The sequence below is a fragment of the Haliotis rufescens genome, unplaced genomic scaffold (assembly GCF_023055435.1).
Source record: "Haliotis rufescens isolate VD_foot unplaced genomic scaffold, xgHalRufe1.0.p SCAF_4, whole genome shotgun sequence".
In the NCBI taxonomy this organism is placed as follows: domain Eukaryota; kingdom Metazoa; phylum Mollusca; class Gastropoda; order Lepetellida; family Haliotidae; genus Haliotis; species Haliotis rufescens.
Genome location: NW_025964112.1, coordinates 61,003,489 through 61,023,471, shown reverse-complemented (window position 1 = coordinate 61,023,471; position 19,983 = coordinate 61,003,489). Strand labels below are relative to the sequence as shown.

General features: G+C 45.2%; 1 protein-coding gene across 1 annotated transcript in view; it reads left to right on the top strand.

Annotated features, from left to right (window-relative positions):
- Positions 1-19,983, top strand: part of LOC124116111 (separin-like) — a 38,196-nt gene that overhangs the window by 14,160 nt on the left and 4,053 nt on the right. The window contains exons 10-19 of the mRNA XM_046477339.2: positions 774-1,046; positions 7,255-7,488; positions 12,511-12,769; positions 13,233-13,389; positions 13,952-14,937; positions 15,995-16,223; positions 17,223-17,368; positions 17,691-17,815; positions 18,605-18,721; positions 18,916-19,080. Coding sequence (XP_046333295.2) covers positions 774-1,046; positions 7,255-7,488; positions 12,511-12,769; positions 13,233-13,389; positions 13,952-14,937; positions 15,995-16,223; positions 17,223-17,368; positions 17,691-17,815; positions 18,605-18,721; positions 18,916-19,080 — 2,691 coding nt within the window. The remainder of the gene's footprint in view (positions 1-773; positions 1,047-7,254; positions 7,489-12,510; positions 12,770-13,232; positions 13,390-13,951; positions 14,938-15,994; positions 16,224-17,222; positions 17,369-17,690; positions 17,816-18,604; positions 18,722-18,915; positions 19,081-19,983) is intronic.

The window sequence follows — 19,983 nt, the reverse complement described above, 5'->3', positions numbered from 1 at the left end:
TGGAGAATATGTAAAAAACAATAAACATTTAGCATGGTATGTTATATTAACACAGTAGTTAATTTATAATGGATCGTAATGGCGAACGCTAACTAACCTATTAAATATGTCATACACAAAATGTTTCTTGTTCTTTGTTCAACTTATATAATACATCAATAAGGATTGATTGATGCTGATTTTCTTTACCGAATTTGGTAAACAAAGTACCTGTCATTAGCAAGTCAAGGGCACTTGTTGAAGTGATATGGCTATTTATAGGTATTAAACATGTGGAATATCTGCTTTTCATCAGTTCCTGTTTTGGATTTGCATAATCAGTATGCATACAACCTAAGTTGGGTCAAGGGAATTCATCTAAACAAATGGGTTCTTTTCTAATCAATTTGGAATGGGGGTAAGGGTAATTCCACTTCAAAAACATTCCAGAAACTACCAGTATCATAAAAAAGTTAACATGTATTCTTATGAGGAGATTGACATACTGCAGCAAATCCTGTATTGGATCAAGCGATGTAATGTCATGCTTAGATTTGCATATGTAGACAGACGTTAGGGTGTGTGGATTAGGAGATTTACTGATACCGCCATAATAAAGTCATACTATAAAGTCATTAACATTTGTGAGAATCCACTGATTGTGTGACAGACAATGCAGAACGAAATTTTATGGAAATATGTTCAGTTGTATATTTTGGACAGATATTCATAACGAGATGTTTTGGATAGCATATTCAGAGCTCCATCTTATATGAAACTGTACTTGTGTTCAGTACCTGCTGCCGGCCGGGGAGAGCGAGCCTGATCCGGGTGATGAGGAGCCCTCGGCCAGGAAGGGGATGAAGGATGGGGTGAAGGAGGAGTTGGCGCCGGGCAAGGTGTACACACTGCAGCAGTGTGAGATGGATGTTGCCGACATGGACCAGGCTCTAACCCTGATGATGCAGGGCATAGAAGCAGGCATCTCCGATACGTCTCAGCTGGACTTGGCAGCACTAACACAAAACCTCATCATGGCAGCATCAATCTTCAGACTCTTGCGCAAGGTAATACATATTCAATAGCCACATTTGTATTTGTTTCAAAGTAATTATTTTTTAAAGAGTACTAATGTATTTGGTCTTCTTTAACAAATGCGTAATTTTCTATATTTTTAACTTATCCTGCATTATTATGTTTAAGGAGTAATGCAGGATAAGTATACAAATGTAAAAAATATTTAGATTTTACTAAATTTTTTACTTATCCTACATTACTCCTTAATTACATTAAGTAATACGTTACCACTGTTATACCGAGGCTGTTGTCTCCCACAACTGCTGCTATAGCGAAATCTACCACAGAGATCTCAATTACCTCATGCAGCACGTGCGTAGCCACCCAGCTGCCATGTGACACCCTTCACTCTTGTCTCCTTCGTCTGCTTAGCAAGACGTGTTTTCTCCTGCTGAAGCGTTCCTTGAAGATTTGGTGATATTTATTATAGTTTATTCTCTAATAAACTGTGCTTTTATGGGGCATTGCGGTAGCTACGCTTGGTTATAATTTTCCCGCCAAACGGAACATTTTTCCCGCCCTTTTTTCTATATACTTGCGGGGTTCGCGTATGCACGTTGTGTTTTACGTTTCCCCTGTTCTTGTATGTTTTGGGGGTTAACATAACTTATTTCTTTAATAAAAGTTATATGTGTATGTTATATGTTCACATTGCTCGTTTATTTTCTTGTGAAAATGTTCGTTTGTGAATCATTGTGGTGCGTGCGTTGTAACCATGTTTTGTTCTTTGTTTATAGCAAACAATCAATGTCTGACATGGATATGTCCCCAGTATCCACCCCCTCTACCCCTGCTCCTCGGAGTTATGGGGTGTGCAGAAAGTTTTTGTCGTCCCGGGATCCCCACGATCGTTGCCCGCGGTGCAGGGTTCCTTGCGGGGACACCCGGTGCATCCTGTGCGAAGGTCTGGGGCCTGCGGATTTTGAGCGGTACCGGCTGTACGTACAGTCCGTCTCCACCCCTGTGGTGGCCGGTTCGTCCGGTCGGGGTCCCCGTGCGGGTACCACCTCCTCGGCTGCGGCGGATCCCCTTGCGGCCCTTGGGCTGTCTGGGGATTCCGTCGCCGCATTGTTGTCGAAACTTGTGGATTCCAAGCTGGCGGCCTTATCGCAAGATAGGCCGCTGGCTGTTCCGTCCCCGGCCTCTTCGGTGGCCGCGGGGTCGGACGCGGGGTCCACCGGTAAAGCGGCGGATCTCTTGGCGGCCCGTGTGCTGTCCGGGGATTCCGTCGCTGCATTACTTGCATAACTTGTGGACTCCAAGCTGGCGGCCTTATCTCAGGATAGGCCGCTGGCTGTTCCGTCCCCGGCCACTTCGGTGGCCGCGGGGTCGGACGCGGGGTCCACCGGTACGGCGGCGGCTCCCGTGGTCACTCATTCCCCCGAACCGTTGCTCCCGCTATCGGTTTAGGACCGCGTGGCCATGGTTTATGACCTCTTTGAGGACATGCCCCGGCCGGTACCGCGGGGAATCCACGACTGTGGGTTCCTCCGAGGTATACGATGAGTCTTCCGACACGGCTTTCCCCGCATCAACCTTGCTGCGCGGTTTCAAGCCTTCCTTGGAGAACGCCTTCGCGGCGGCCTCCGGTCGGGGTCTCCCGTTGCCTCCGACGTCGTGGAGAAAGGGTTTATTCCCAGTACATGACCTTGCCTTTCCCGAGGCTGGTCCTACCGCGGAGGCCCATGTTGAGCGGTTGGGTGTCCGTGCCCCACCGGCTGCTACGGTAACGCAAGCTACCTTGCACCTGCTGGACGCCCTCGCTCGGCACTCCATGTCTCACGGAGACACTTACTTGGCTGCAGCGGCCCGTCTGGTCGAAGGTTCTCCCACGGACCGTGACCAGCGCATTTACAACTGCCTGCTCAGTTTAAATGCTTCCCTGGAGTACGTTGCCGAGGACTCTCGGCACACACTTGCTCTTGTTGGGTCCCTGCATAGGCGCCTGGGTGCCGCTCCTAACCGGAGCGCGCCCCAGGCTGCTGCGGCCGGTAGGTCTAAGGGGTCGGGTTCTTCTTCCTCTGGGAAGTAGCCCCGCCCTGAGGGCTCCGGTATGGGCAATCAGCTGCCCTTTCGCGGGAAGACGGGGAACTGGGGACTCGACGGACGGCAAGGCCCCTCCAGGTGACTCTCATTGGAGGGGTTCGTATGCCGACAGCGCCAACTTCGGTTGGCCCTTAGGCGAACCCGAGTCACTTGGCCCTGGACAGTTGCGCCTGTCGCAACCTGTCAGGGCCCCCTCTCCTTCCCCAGTGGGAGCCAGACTCCAGACTTACTGGGAGAATTGGGAACAAGTGTTCGACGACCCGTGGGTGGTCAACACGATTCGGTACGGCTATCGGCTTGATCTCAAAGCGAATCCGCCGCTCACCGTTGCCCCGTTGGCAGGTTTCGATTCGGAAACCGATCTTCCCATCCTCGCCGATGCCATCGGCAGGTTGGTGGAGAAGGGGCAGTACGGGAGTTAGCTCTACCAGAAATAACACCGGGGTTTTACTCCAGGATATTTCTCGTTCCCAAGTAGGACAGTGCCGAACTCAGAATGATTCACACGTCCGCTCCCTGGCTGTTCACCCGGTTAACCACCCCCATAGTGGGGTTCCTCCACAGGAGGGGTGTCAGGTACTTCGCGTACCTGGACGACTCGCTAGTAGCAAATCGAATGACGGACACCCTGTCACGCCATCTCGATTTCGCACGTTGGCTCTTGGAGCAATTTGGGTGGATTATCAATCTCCCCAAGAGCGAGTTAACCCCTTCTCAGAACTTGCTGTTCATCGGAGGTCGGTTCAACACGGTGTCCCATCGCCTCTTTGTCCCCCCAGACCGGTGGCACAAAATTCAGGCGATGATTGCCAAAGTCTTAGCGGTGCAACAGACTGTTCACTTTTGGGAACAGCTGTTAGGGCTACTTGTATCAGCCCAGGACTGCACCGCACGGGGTCGTCTCCAACTCCGCCCGCTGCAACGGTTTTTAATCCAGTTGTTAGCAACGGAGGTGAACAGTGCGACCGTCGCCCTCCCGGATCGGCTCCGACCGCATCTGGAGTGGTGGACGGTCCCTTACATTGTCTTATCAGGAGTCTCTATGCGGCCCTACCTGGCCACGTTGACCCTGTATACAGACGCCTCTCTAGTGGGCTGGGGCGCCCATCTAAAGGGGGAGGTGAGCTCGGGGCTGTGGTGCTTAGACGAACTAGGTCTTCACATCACTTGTCTCGAGTTCAAGGCAGTGATCAACGCAGTCAATCACTGGAAGCATCGTCTCGTCGACGCCCGGCTCATGCTGGCGACCGACAACACGACGGTAGTGTCCTATGTGAACAAACTGGGGGGAACCCACAGTCACTCGCTACTCGATCTCACGTTCGAGTTTTACGCTCTGGTGGACAGTGTCCCGTGCCAGATACGCGCCCGTCACATCCCAGGTGTGCGGAACGTACTGGCCGATGCTCTATCGAGGCCTCAGGATCCGAGCCCCACAGAGTGGATGCTGAACCCAGTAGTGTTTCAGTGGCTGTGCGAACGTTTGGGTCGTCCGATGGTCGACCTGTTCGCAACGCGGTTCAACAATCAACTCCCGTTGTTTGTATCACATGTCCCGGTCCCGAGGGCCATCGATCACGATGCTCTCGCGTTAGACTGGACGGGCTTGGTCGCTTATGCTTACCCGCCGACAGCGTTGATACCACACATTCTAAGCCGGCTCCGAGGAGTTCGCTGTCGAATGTTACTGATCGCGCCCATGTGGCCGAACAGATCGTGGTACCCCGACTTGCTGACCCAGGTCACGCAGTCGCCACTTCCACTGCCTGTGAGACCGGATCTCTTGATCCACCCTCACACCCGTCAGCTTCATCCAAACGCAGGGCAGTTCAATCTGCACGCGTGGATGTTGTCACCGAGCGTCTGAGGAGTAAAGTTTTTTCTCGACGGGCGTCTCGGGCATACGTTAGTATGCATCGTGATTCTACCCAGAAGGTGTATAATGCACGTTGGGTTATTTTCACGAAGTGGTGTTGTAAACATCACATTCATTCGCCAGATAAGGTATCTGTGCAGGATATTGCTCGTTTCATGTCTCACTTGCGAGAGACCCGGAAACTCTCCTGGGGTTCCATTGCCAACTATGTCTCGTCCGTTGCTACGGTACGGGACGTTGCTATGGGTACCAGTCTCTCCAAAGAGCCGGTGATACGGGGTATTATCAAGGGTTTCAAACAGCACGATCTTAAGAAGGGCCGCCTTCGGGCACCGGCCTGGGATCTTTCCCTAGTGTTGCAATCACTTACGGAAGCTCCGTATGAACCCTTGCATAGTGCTTCGTTCCGGCATGTGACTTGGAAAACAGCATTTCTCCTCTCCTTTGCCACGGCGGCACGTGTATCCGAAATTCATGCACTCGATGTCGCCAAGGTACGATTCGATAGGGGTGACGAAGGAGCGGTCCGCCTGGGCCTGCTCATGGGCTTCGTCGCCAAGAATCAGAGAGTCGGGCAAACGGAGAGAGAATTCACTGTAAGATCACTCAAAGAAATCTTACATCCTGCTGATACTGAGGACAGAGCGCTGTGTCCGGTTAGGGCCCTTAAGTATTATCTTAAGGCTTCGAATGAACGTAGACAAGGGCGTGACCGTCTGTTCATATCGTGTAACCCTAATCGCACGGTTGACATACCTCGCAACTCGATTGCGTTGTGGCTTCGTTCTGTCATCAATCTGGCGTACCGGTCTCGGGGGTTACCGGTAGCGGGGTCAAACCCGCACGAGATCAGGGCGCTAGCGGCAACATTTGCCCTACACTCGAATATCTCTGTTCGCAGAATATTACGAGGTTGTTACTGGCGTTCTGACTCGGTTTTTGCCAATCATTACCTCAAACAGGTCGCTGATGCCGTCGTGGAGAGTGTGCACCGTCTTGGCCCGCGGATCGCGGCGCAAGCGGGCACCTAAGGGGTGTGCCCAGCGCAATTCCGAACTCCTCAGGCGTCTGACCTTGCACGGTGGTCAATCTGGGTCTACTCCAATGTTCCCACTGCCGTGGGTACAGGAGTTGGGGTCCCGCAAACCAGCGCACTCACACCACAGGTGAGGGCGGCTTTTTGTGTGCTTTGTCCTTATTTGTATTTTGACAATTATGTCTTTAATTGTCTGTCGTGTATCCCAACCTTGTGATGCATGCTTACAAATACTGGAATTAGGTCACGCGCCTAATGCATACTTTAAGTAGGCTTGCTCTGGGATATACGGTCTGAATGAAATTAATTTCCCTCTTTTCGACTGTTTAACCTGATCTAAGATTAAGCTCACGCGGATACAGTGTTCTCATCCGCTGCGGCGATGAAATACCTATCCAGTGGGGCCGTTTGGAGTCACCAATCGTTTTGGCAATGACGATTGAGCCTTACGGTATGCGCTTGACAGTGCTTTGGTATTCCTATAGGGTAACGCCTAGCTAGGTGCATGCGCATCGAGTGCTTCCGCCTTGGTGTTTACTTCCGCTGGTCGGAAGGAACGCTAGCAGTCAGGATTCGGGTTGTAGGTGCTCCCCACCGCCTACTGTGGTAGTCAGCCTCGGTATAACAGTGGTAACGTATTACTTAATGTAATTTGTAGAATTTTCCTATTCGGAATATTCTATAGGTAATACGTTACCACTGGGCTGCTGCCCGCCCGTCCGTCCCCCGAGCACTTGCTCTCGCAGGAGACAAGAGTGAAGGGTGTCACATGGCAGCTGGGTGGCTACGCACGTGCTGCATGAGGTAATTGAGATCTCTGTGGTAGATTTCGCTATAGCAGCAGTTGTGGGAGACAACAGCCTCGGTACAACAGTGGTAACGTATTACTTATAGAATATTCCGAATAGGAAAATTCTACAAAACGTAGTAATGCAGGATAAGTATACAAATGTAAAAAATATTTAGATTTTACTAAGATTTGGTGAAAAAACAAATGGCTTGTCTTCCCCAGCTCTATGGAAATTATTAAAAGCTTTTTGTCTGCTATACGTAAAAGTTTCTTAACCGAAGCCTTTTTAGTCAGAGACGCCACTTCCAGACTGCTCTGTACATGCTGTATGAACTTATTTCAGCATTTCATTGATGACAAACATAGATTATATAATGTTACATACTAGTACTTCACTAATCATTTAGGAATCACCATTATATTGAACACTACCATGTGTTTTCCCCACAGCCTGTACAAGAGCTGCAGACCCTGTGTATGGCACTAAGTGTATGTCCCTCCGCTGATGTCGTCACTGCAGCCAGAGTCCGACAGGATATATCGCGGGTGTTGATGGAGAGTGGTCAGTACCACATGGCGGAGCTGTTGCTCCCTGCTGCTGACACAACTGGGGCGACTGAGGACTCCCATCAGAAGATTCTGCTGCAACTACTGAAGGAGAGAATACATCTTCTCACTCAGAAGGTAAACTTCAGATTTTTTACTTATCCTGCATTACTCCTTAATGCATTCACTGCTTACTTACGACAACTAGAAGGACAGCGCTGCGAAGGTCCTGGGTGAAGAAATAAAGTTGTTGTTCTCAAGTCCCAATCAGTGGCCTTCCGTCGCTGTCCTGTGACCTTGATGACACCTAAGGTCATCTTCACATCACTGCTTGTCGCAGCACAGCTAGGACGTGTCCAAGCGGAGCTCTCCTTTTGGATAAATTTTAGACCTTCAGTTTGTCTACAATCTTAAAAATTGATCTGCGATGGGTGATGTATTCTTTTCATATTACTTTCACCATGTTGTGTAGTTTTATGTGAATTAATTAGGTGTGAAAAGACTCTTGTCTTTTTTCCCGCCAAAATATTGTTGTTCGCCGCCATTTTGAATTGTGTTACAATCGTTTGCCTGCCAAGGTAGTCATATTGTTTACAATTCTCAGCTACGTATGTATAACATATTCTTATGTTCTTAAATACTACTAGCTTTGGCGTAACAGTGAGTTGCGTATACTCAAATTATTGTATACTTTTTCAACTCGTTAAAAATATGGTTGCCGATAAATTAATATCAAATCTACGGCTTTCTTCCAGTCCCGCTTCATCAACAATTCTTTTATTGCGTACCTATGTTTATGCGATTAAATAGTTTTTGTTGGTCTTTTTGGTTTTACATTGAGTTGCGTATATGAACTATTGTATACTCTTGCAACTCGTAGTTTTGCCGATAGATTATTGTTCAATTCTATGGCATTCTTCCAGTACCGCCTCATCAACAATGGCGTAATTGTGTAACTTATGATTGAGCGTGGTACTAATTGTCGTGAGAAAAATCTTACAAAGATTATCATCGACGTTGTTTGGTCTGTACGCAGATGTGCTCTCCAAACCCTAAATGAAAATATAAATACCCTTGGTTTACATTGAGCTGCGCATACAAAAATATTGTATACCCTTGCAACTCATAATTTTGCCGATAGATTAGTGTTCAAATTCTTCGGCACTCTTCCAGTATTGTCTCATCAACAAGGGTTTAATTGCGTAACATACCTTTGAGCATTGTACTAATTGTCGTGGAAAAAACCTTACAAAGATTATCATCCACGTTGGTTGGTTTGCGCGCAGATGTGCTCTCCAATCTCTAAATGTAAATAGCCTTGGTTTACATTGAATTGCGTATATAAAAATATTGTATACCCTTGCAATTCGTATTTTTGCTGATAGATTACTGTTCAATTCTACGGCATTCTTCCAGTACCATTTCTTCAATGGTTTAAATGCGTAACTTATGTTTGCGTGGTGTACATATTGTCGTGGAATAATCGCCCAAAGCTCTTTATCCACGGTCCTAGGCATGCACGTAGATGTGCTCGCCAAAATTCAAAATGTAATTTTTTGTAAATCTCTAATCCAACGAGTTTACTATATAAAAGCAGATTACTCACAATCATATTTTGCAGTTATTCCGTCGTGAGACGAAAGGAATGTCACTATCGCAGAATAGCAAATGACATGGTTCGGTCATTACCACCCAACCATTATTATCGGCAGGTATTTAAAGCCTGTGACTGTGAAGTACACCATCCACCGAAATCAACAATACCGGAGGATTTTGTGAGTATCGTAACTGCTCCTATTTTTTCAGCCGCCGGACACATCCAGATACATGTATGTTAATCTGTGACGTCGGCGACAGCACCAGCGTATCAAGATGCTATGATGGGGGTAGATTAGACGCAAGCCTTGATCCAGTCAATACTTTTGAGCTTTGTGTCTGATTTATCTGCGCCGAGCGCAGCACTTGACTACAACCCAAGCACTTCTATTACGCAAGCGACGCACGATCAGCTTAGCGCTGTTCCAACATATCCAGTATAGACCTGCGCCAAGCGCAGCGTCTGACTGCTACCCAAGCGCTCCTATTACGCAAGCGTCACACGATCAGCTTAGCGCTGTTCCATCATATCCAGCATAGACCTGCGCCGAGCGCAGCGTCTGACTGCTACCCAAGTGCTTCTATTACGCAAGCGTCACACGATCAGCTTAGCGCTGTTCCATCATATCCAGCATAGACCTGCGCCGAGCGCAGCGTCTGCGTACCAATCAAGGTCTCTACAATGACGTTAGCCCAAGGCTTACAGTGTACTCGGTTACGTAACCGGCACATGATCAGCTTAGCACATGTACCCGATTGGGAAGCAGACCATCTGGTGTCAGTAACGCCCTCCCCTGATAACAGGGTAAATAAGAGGGACACCACGAGGTCATTGGAGGAAGACTTCTCCAAAATTCACATTTGCTCCGTCATTTAAGCGACCAATATCGTCAATGTTTGCAGTGGATCAGAATCTATAAGAGGATAACCCTATCTGATTAGATCACTTCCAAACTATGGTGTTTTTCCTACAGCGTCAGTTTGACCACAGGAAAATTCATCTTGAGACCGTTCTGACGGAGATTACCGTTACACCCAAGACTTTATAGCGTTTCCAACTGAGATGCTGGTTTCAAGGGCAGTCTATTACGTCAACCTTGGTCATCTACTCCCCTGTTCAACAAACAGATCGCAGACATGCACGTCAAGTTCCCAAAAAGCTTGGAAAGTCCAAGCGGGCTTGCAAGTCAGGGAATTTTAAGCCTAGACGCGAGTTTCTCAGGGAAGACCAGCATTCCCTTACTGAGAAAGGAAGTGGCAGAGACAAGTCTCAAGGACGATTTCGTACTTATCGCACTATATCATGGTGTCCGTATACGGGTAGAGATAACCCCACCGTTGACCACAGTTTGATTGGGAAAATCCAACATAGACATACTGTTGGTAAGAAGAGCTGTAGAGTGGGTTCACAACCCAGTCTTTACACCGGGGTTTTATCCTCACACCTACCTGGTACTCATGAAGGACCCAGACAAGATGAGAATGATCCACAATCTCTGTGTTCAACGAACGTTTGATTCTTGATCAGTCTCGACTATCCATCCCAACCGTAGACTTTTCAGGTCCAGTTCATTGGGGTTCACTACCAATGGTAGTATTTCCCATTTGACATGTCAGTGACACTTATGGCTATTTACAGGAGTAATGAAGCCAATAACTATCTACACGTGACGAACACTTGGTTCGAGTCGTAGATGGAGGGCGATCTACTGTATCATCAACACATGTCAATAACTCGGATAGACAATCAACGAGGCGAAGTTGGGAGTATTCTCCTTCCTATTGACTTCAATTCATAGGAGACCTGTTCAAGACAGACCAGGATATCCTATCTGTACCGAGGGACAGATGGCACAAGTTTCTACTTCTTTTGTCATCTACTCTACACCAACCACACACACTTCGCCAGTGGCAAGTGTTGCTAGGGTTAATCACCTCGGCACAGGAGTTAACTAGCATGGGCCGCTTACAACTGCGACCAATTCAATTTTTTCCTGAACCCTTACATCAGGAGTCAGGATCCACTCAAGGCCATCACTCTACCGACTAAGCTAGAGCCTTGCCTCAATTTGTGGCGTTGAATGTCTGCGGAGTCTCTTTATTCGGGTTTTCCCCGAATACACACCTGTTTGTGGACGTACCCTTTCAGGGGTGGGGTCTTCACTTACAAGACCAGATAAGCTCAGGGCTATGGCCCGGCGCTCAATGGAAGTGGCACATAAACAACTTGGAGTTGGAAGCTTTAATTCTGCCTATATCACATTGGCAGAATCAACTACAGTTAGCCCGACTCGCTATATCCACAGACAACAGCACTGCGGTGTGGTGCCTGTGCAATCGGGGAAAAACACACTCCCACTCTCTACTTCTAAGGACATTCAGATTTGTTCCATCTAGTGGATCGGCTGTGACTAAAGTTCATAGTTCAGCACATCCCCGGATGTAGAAATATACTGGCCGATACTTTATCACATCCAGACAGGGTGGCTCCCACCGAGTGGAAATTTCTCACAGAAGCATTCCAGTTACTGCTTCAGGAATTCAGGAAACCAAACATTGACTTGTTTATTACTTGCCTAGGCCACCAACTCATGACGTATATCTCCCCGTTGCCGGATCCGCAGACTTGGGAGGTGGACGAGTTCAGTATCACTAGTTGTCGTAAGTAAGCAGTGAATGCATTAAGGAGTTATGCAGGATAAGTATACAAATGTAAAAAATATTTAGATTTTACTAAGATTCATGACATTATGTTCAGTGCCTGTAGTAATATCAGAATGGTGACCAAGTTACCCTGTGTTATGGGTTTCGGACACTTAAAGAACCGGTTATAGTTTTCTCTCTAATCACATGAACAAATGTAAAACATCTCTTTCTTAAGAACAAGCCATCATCTAAGTATTTACAATTTGTGTGTGATGCTATACCCCCTGTTATAGCGTGAGTAATCGCTATAAACATGGCCGTCCGAAAACCTATGATCTGACGATATATGATATGTATCATAAGTCATCCGTAACTGTGCCATTAACATGATAACATGGGCGTATGAAACTACTCATTACAGATCAGCTAACAATATATTACCAGGTTGAGTGGTGATGAGAAAGCTTTAGACTGAAATTAATGTACCACATTCCTTAACCTTAGTATCGGGGATCCATAAACCAAGCTTAAGAAAGAAATCTCTTTAGATATGTTGACTTGTGGTGGCCCTGTCATCCAAGGTGCTGCAATTCGCTGTGCAGAGTTGCATCCCTTAGGCACACCAAAAACCTGTGATTGTTGGTTTGAATCCCAGTTCGCCCTGATTATGTTTCTAGGTTTGTCAGCACCATACCCATGCTCATGGGTTTCACCAAAGTGGTAAACGTCTAAGACCTGCATAACTTTGGGCTTCCTCCCACGTCAAGCGGACACGCCGAATACTGTTAAAAGTGGCGATAAACCCAACTGACTCACTCACTCACTCACTCACTCATGTTCTACACTCATGTTTTGCCCACTTCTTAAAGACAACATTACAGTATAATTAGTATAAATATCATCTCTTTTCCTGTGTAGATGGAGCCAAGTTTGACCCGGATGCTGAGTGTGGTTGAGAGCCTAGTGAAGGCCAATAGCAAGAGCTGGATAGCGACCCTCACAGAGGGTGTGGCCAAGAGGCTGTTGTCCATGTTCCTCATCCAGCCAGTGCAGCCAGAGACCCATGTGGCAGAGTACGCTCTCTCCCTGGCCCAGGAGGCCGTCAAACTCCATACAGCGGTGGTCCACTTCCTGATGGGCAGAGACATGGAGTCTGTAGTCAGTCAGTCTGGAAAGGGTAAGACATTCGACATACCCCAGATTAACTTACAACAATATAAATAATAAGCTTTGTGAAGCAAAAATAAACTATACTTGTGTAATGTATTATAAACAGGAACTAGTATTTATTGGCTTGCAACATTTCCCTGTTAATTAACCATCTTTCACAGGAATGTAATATTGTGGCAGTGGATGCCTTTCATATATCATATATAATTATTGATGAGAAAATAACATGCCTTAGACAGCACTTAGTTGTCAAATGAGGTTGGGGCTGTTGGTAACATGGGCCTGTGCAGACATTGAGTCAATACAGGCAGTGTTTGTCATGTGAGGCCCATTCTTGTTTTTCTAAACATGCTCAAGGTACAGTATATGCATTACTGCCATATGATCTTACTGACTCATGCCTGAAGTGAGTCTTTGCTTTGATCAAGTAGTTTTATATGACATTATGTGTGGTCATGTGGGGTCTGCAGATCCTCATGTCCTGGACAAGTGGATGGTGGTCAGCGAACTCCTGGAGTCGATTCTTCATCTTTGTCATCTGTATCGACATGTTGGTGATGTCAAGGATGCCAGGGGATATCTCAGGGAGGGTCTCAAGATCTCCAAGCGTCTCTGTCTACCAAGATGGTAAATGATTCATTGTGTTGTGGCAGTATTGTCCTAAATTTCCTGAAAGTCAATAACATTAATGTTACACTTTATGTTTTACAACAGGATATACATCAATATCAATAATTAACATCAACTCTGTACAGAGTTGCGTCCCTTTGGCACACCAAAAACCTATGATTGTGGGTTCAAATCCCGATTTACCCTGATTATGTTTCTAGGTTTGTCACCTGTCCTCATTTATTAAGCTGACATGCTGTGTGATAACTGGAATACTGTTCAAACCGGCATTAAATGCAACTCACTTCCTCACTCACTATTTTGACATCATGCAATAATGTTAATATGTCAGGCTTTTGATAAAAAATTGGATAAGTATTTAAGCAGCCAGGCAGCGTAATGATAACTTTGAACTATTTAGTGACATATATATAGTGAGTATTTGCCAAGGGGACCAACTTCCTAATAAAGAATTAATTTTTTTAGGCATTCAATTATTTTCCTTCCTATTGCTCATGTTGCAAACATGTCCTAGTTTTTCTTTCAGTTATTAATAATTTCTTGTACATTTCCTATTTAGGACCACGGAATTTTTACTTGAACTTGGAAGAATTAACTCGATATCTAGCAATGAAAAGGAGTGTCTACGGCTACTGAAGGAGACGTCTATGATACTCCGACAGATCCCTGGTAAAGAGGAAGTCAGTGTGTTAGATCAAAAGCCACCAAAAAACACCATCAACAATAAAACTGCTACTGCTAAGAAACCTAGAGCAACTCGAGGCAAGAGTGCATCAGCAAACAGGAAGAATAAAGTGAAAGATGTGGAAGTTATTGATGATTGTTTTGGGTTTGAGAGTGTCCGAGATGCAGGAATTAAGAGACCCTCAGAGGGTGATGTCGCCTCCATTCTTGGTCCACTGAGTTCTCTGTCTTTGGATGTGGAGCTTCCTGCATCAGTACCCCACAACACTGACTGTTCCTGCTCCTTGTGCCAAGACATCATAGTGCAGGGACTCGACCTCCTCTATTCAGAAACTCTGGGCGAGTTCTATCAGTATTCCGGATCTCTTGAGAAAGGATGGGATGAACTCAAGAAGGTCGAATCCTCTAAGTCTGCTCTGGAAAGATTGACTGCTGATAACACAACTATTATGCACGAACAGTTAAAATCAGCAGAATTAGTCTCAACTTCTAACAAGAAGCCATCAGCTCAACTCCAACCAGTGCTATTGCCAAGTATAAGGCAACTCAGTATTGAAACCTACTGCCTCCTGGCTCAAACAGCTTTGAAGAAATGTGAGTCGGAGACTGCTGACTTCCTGTCTCAGTCTGCCCTGAAGATCATCAACTCGGACACCAGTAAGGACCTGCTGCAGCAGAGTTTCCTCAAGGCCCAGCTGCAGCTGGTGCAGATACAGGCTCGCCTCCAGGCCACGGGGGATGTGTTTGTAGCCAGTGACAAGGCACCGCCAGCCAAACCAGCACCAGCCAGAGGCCGGGCTCGCTCGACCAGACAGAAGAAATCAACTACTAGTAGGAGGGGCAAGTCAGATACAGAAGAAGGTAATAATGGCTGAATGTGCAAGTTAATTTTACTTTCCGTTTCCATCTAGTGACAAGACTAAGGGAATTTATCATTTATGCCACCTTTACCATTTACTTTCAATTTCTACTGTATTAAATGTGATATTGATGTTTTGTTATGATTTTTCATATATTTTCTCTTACTTACTAGTTTGTCATTACAAGTTGTCATGTCTAGTGTCCTGCGCCAGCCATGTTTAGAAGTTCATTTTAGGTTATAATCCTCAATGGTTGTTTACCATGAATATTTTACACCTCGAGACGTCATGTAGGTGTCATATGCATACAGGAGACTGTTTCCTGACGTTGAACTTGGAGCAATCTCATTGAAATCAGATCTCAGTTCTCGCTACCCCTAAACAAAGATCTGAGGACATCCCATTACAGGTCATGTCAGAACGACCTTTCATCTGACCAATCAGAGCAACGCTTATCAGATCACGAAAGTGACAGTTGGAATGTGATTTTTGATCGTGCAACCTCGAAAAAAACATACACAGGGTATTTATGTCTGTATTCATACAATCAAGACCATTTATTAGCCATTCCAGAATGTTCTTTTGTTCAGTTTGTAATTTTTTAATCACGTATATGTCAAAATATGTTACGAAGCGTAGTCGCCAGTTTGTAACTCGTGCAGTAAAGCTAAATTAAGGTGCCTTCTGATTGGCTATTGTCGACTTCTTGTTAGTCATTCCATTGGTCAGTCAAAATTCGCGAAAGGTCGGTCCGACGTGACCCGCAATGGGATGTCCTCAGATCTTTGTTTAGCGGTAGCGAGAACTAAGATCTGATTTTAATGAGATTGAACTTGGAGTTACTGAATAGATTCCCTAGATGTTTCACTAATGAAGAACCTTGAACAGCAGCAACTTACACTCATTTACAGTTTGATATGCACCAGATCAGGTTTTATGCTCCGCTTGTGAAGTTGAATCCTATACAGAAGAATAATAAGATATACGGTATGTTTATCTGATTATGAAAGTAAAGTGTTTGTTGTGTCAGACATTTCAGTGTTTTTGCTCTTATACAGATATTCCTGCTGCTGTAGACCACCAAGATGCCTCTGTGAAGGACTCCCTAACCTCTGCCTTCACCACCATCTCTCACTTCCCATCCAGCGATGTGTACGGACACTTGTGTCGCATGCTAGCCTGCCAACACCTCAACACAGAGGAACTGAAGACAGCATACTTCCTGAATGAGGCAGTTTCCATTACGTTCAGGCATCAAGCGCTTGCAAATACCAGTCGCAAAATTAGGTAATTTCTTTGTTATTGTAAACATGCCATTATACGTCTTTAATGGGGGTCTTCTGCATCCCTTTCTTAATGAATGCCACTTATGTATTGAGTGGGTAGTGATAATATGAATCGAAGACTTGAATGGTTGGTCACCAAGAGTGGTAACTGACAAATTCACCTGTCTGTGTATCCTTATTCCAAGGATAATTCTAGATTGGGGCCTTGTGCTTTTAGCCCCTAAATAGGAAAATAGGCCCACATTTTCAAATACAATGGGGCATTTTAACATTGTGCTGTATGGGCAAGTGTGGGTGTACCTCTGGAATACTTGAAGTTTTTACATTAAAGGGCCAATATCAGAAAAATCCTGGAGTGAACCCTGTTATACTCTGATAGTTTGAATAGTTGCTCACATTATTGACCATCAGTTAGTCTATTAGATTAGATTACAGGCTGTGATAGTTTTACTAAGATACTGGTAATGTACTGCGTGTCTGTCACTACTGGAAGATGGAGAACAAAACTCGGGGCACATTATTAGTTGTCCACCCGTCTCCAGGGAGACATAGGTAGATGTACCCTCTCTGTCAGTTAATGTTCTCTGACCCCAAAGCCCAAATAAACTAACACCCGAGGAACCAGTGGACAACAAATGTCATACCTCATAAATCATACCTCACGACTAATTATACAGCAGGTATGCATGCTTTGGTCTGAATCGGGAAGAATACCATAGCTTGGCATTTATCAACTTTGTTCATTTAGCAGATGACAGAAAATAAACTCAGAGTTATTCCCCCTAGATCTATTTCATTCCAAATTGTGGTTGGTATTTTGCAGATGTAATGCCATTAGTTCGCCAATTCAAGCTGGGAACATAAGAAATGTACCTTTCATGTTAGCAGGGTACATAAAATAATATAATGTGTCTCATCCAATCAGAATCTGACATCCATGTGTAAGTAAGGATAAGGGCATTAACTCTGGTATGTAGATACTGTGTGTCTGCCACTACAGGAAGGTGGAGAAGGAGCTGGCTACGTGTGAGGGGGAACTGGAGACACTGAGGGAGGACCTAGAGGACCTATGCCGAGTCCGGAGTCTGCTGGCCTTCAACAAGGAAGTGTCACACTTCCAGCAGATGATGCAGCATATACCCCCAGGTAGAGTTCTCTCCCTTGACCAGAGACACATGGTTGTCATGCTAATGAGTGCTGAGTATGTCATTCTTTGACCTGTCTGTAAATGTTGATAGGTTTAGAGCACCATTAGACATAACATGTACATGTTTGTGTTATCAGAAAATCTGAGGGCCCATTTACACCAGCTTCAACTTGTAGACTCTCAGACTTAATTCAAATTAATACCTGATTTGTAAACATAAAATATGTAAGAACTCAACACATTAGGTAGCAGATTTTCTATGCATGTGTTACCTGATGATGACCTTGAAGTACTTATGTTTTACTTGTTTGTCTACATCAGACTGGACAGTGTGTCAAATAACGCTGACAAAGTCAGCTGGTGATGCCAATCGACTACTGCTGACCAGACTCACCTGTCACACTGACCCAGTTACCGTTGAACTACCAGGCTTTGAGACTGTCCAGGTATGTCAGTGATCAGCTTGGTCATGTTGATCTTAAACTTTATCTTGTTTAGTTTGGTTTAGTTTTCCGTTTGTTCATTTCTTTTATCTCATTTTTATATTTAAAAAAAAAGAAGGATTTTTTTTAACTGGCTGCCATTCATCGGAATGTTGATGTAAATGTCACCATAATTGCATTTAAATGAAGTGAAATGAACTGTATTATGTCCATGGATATGAGAACTAAAAGGTTAGAAAAGACACACAAATTTGTTATGCACTCCTGATTACTTGGATTATTCTTTATTCCTCTTGGGAGCCATCATTGGTAGACAATGCTGGTTCTTGGCAAGGTGCAACAGGAAATCTGGGCATATGAATTTGAATATTGGGCAACTGAAATTCCATTCTCACTTGCCTTTGTCCAGTAAACTTTTTGGAAAACATGTTAGACACCCAGCAGGAAGATTGATTACTTAGATCACATGTCATCAGTCTCCAATGATGTGGAGTGTTGCTCATAATATCAACCACTGATTTGTCTGATCCAGATTCGATTATTACCAGGCCACTGATATATGAATGGCATAATACTCATTCCTTCAATTTATTCCAACAGCATGGATGTTTTATCACACCATCAATTTGCTGCTCCAGGCCCAAACCTGTGTGGCAGGCTACTTATGATAGCTGTGATGTTACTGATTCTGTTCACCCATTATTAGCTGTCTGTTCCATATCAGTAACATAATATACATCATGATATATTGTAAGATTCTTGATTCTCAGTGGTGTTTATTCCGTGTAACAGGGTCGGAGTATTCTACCTGAGTTCAAGGCAATAATACAGACAAGCAGCGAGAGCATGAAGCTGACGGACAAGAATCAGTGGTGGCAGACTCGCAGGGACCTCAATGATAGAGTACAGGTAGGCATCTGCTCACTGCTAACTACCGGTACACAGTGTACATTATGATATGCTTTCTTCCTATATCACCTGCTATATTATGCAGGTAACTTTTTCTATCTTAAGACAAGAACAAGAAGAAAGATCACTCATGATACATGTGCTAATGTTACTGCCATACAGTGAAATGCTACATGTCCTTAATTTGTTGCCAGTCTGTAGTTGACTTGATGGAGAAGTACTGGCTGGGAAAGTGGGTGTGTCTACTACAAGGTCAGCTGTCCTTGGGTCAAAGGTCAAAAGTCAATGAAATACTTACACAGCTCCAGAAGGACATCAAAAAGTCCTGCAAGATAGTAATAGAGCCACAAGTTCTAGAGGTATGTATAAAGGCTCATCACTATTGATGCTTGATGGGAAAAGTGCACTCATTGAAGTATATGCTGTGGAATCTGTTTAAGTCAAGATCTTTTTTTTTTGAAGGGTTAGACCAGTTAGACAGCTCTTCGTACTAGACACTTAACTTGTACATGTACATAAGTTCATTTTATATACGAGGCATGTCTATTTTGCATCAGATCACCTCTCTAGTCTAGTGGTAGACCGGAAGGTCCGAGGTTCAATCGTCGGACGCTTCATAACAAATGACGTTAAAAGATGTTACTTGTTGTTACCCTGTCTGGCGCTCGGCATTAAGGGGCTAAAACAAGGACTGGTTGGCTCGGAGTCTGTATACTGTGTCTATGTGGGGTATTCATGTTAAGCTGCGGCATGGTATCTCAGTGAGCTAGCACTCTAAATCGGCATCAGTCCGGACTAGTACAAGCAGGCAGGTACGCACGCATGCATGTGCATGCAAGTTGCTATGTAAGCGCAATAATCTTGGACACTTCACCTCACCTCACCTATTTTGCATCAGGGGGCATGGGTGGCCCAGTCGTCTAAGGAACCGCAATTTGCTGTGCAGAGTTGCATCCCTTGGGCACACCAGAAACCTTTGATTGTGGGTTTGAATCCCGGTTTGCGCCAATTATGTTTCTAGGTTTGTCAGCACCATACCCATGCTTGTGGGTTTCATGGAAGTGGTAAACATCTAAAACCTGCATCTCTTTGGGCTTTCCTCCCACATTAAGCTGATACGCCGCGATATAACCGGAATACTGTTAAAAGCGGCCTTAAACCCAACTCACTCACTATTTTGCATCATCAAGTACTTAAATGTTTAATATGAGTTGATCCCCTATAGCATCAAGCATGATTTAGCATGATTTGGTCATACACCG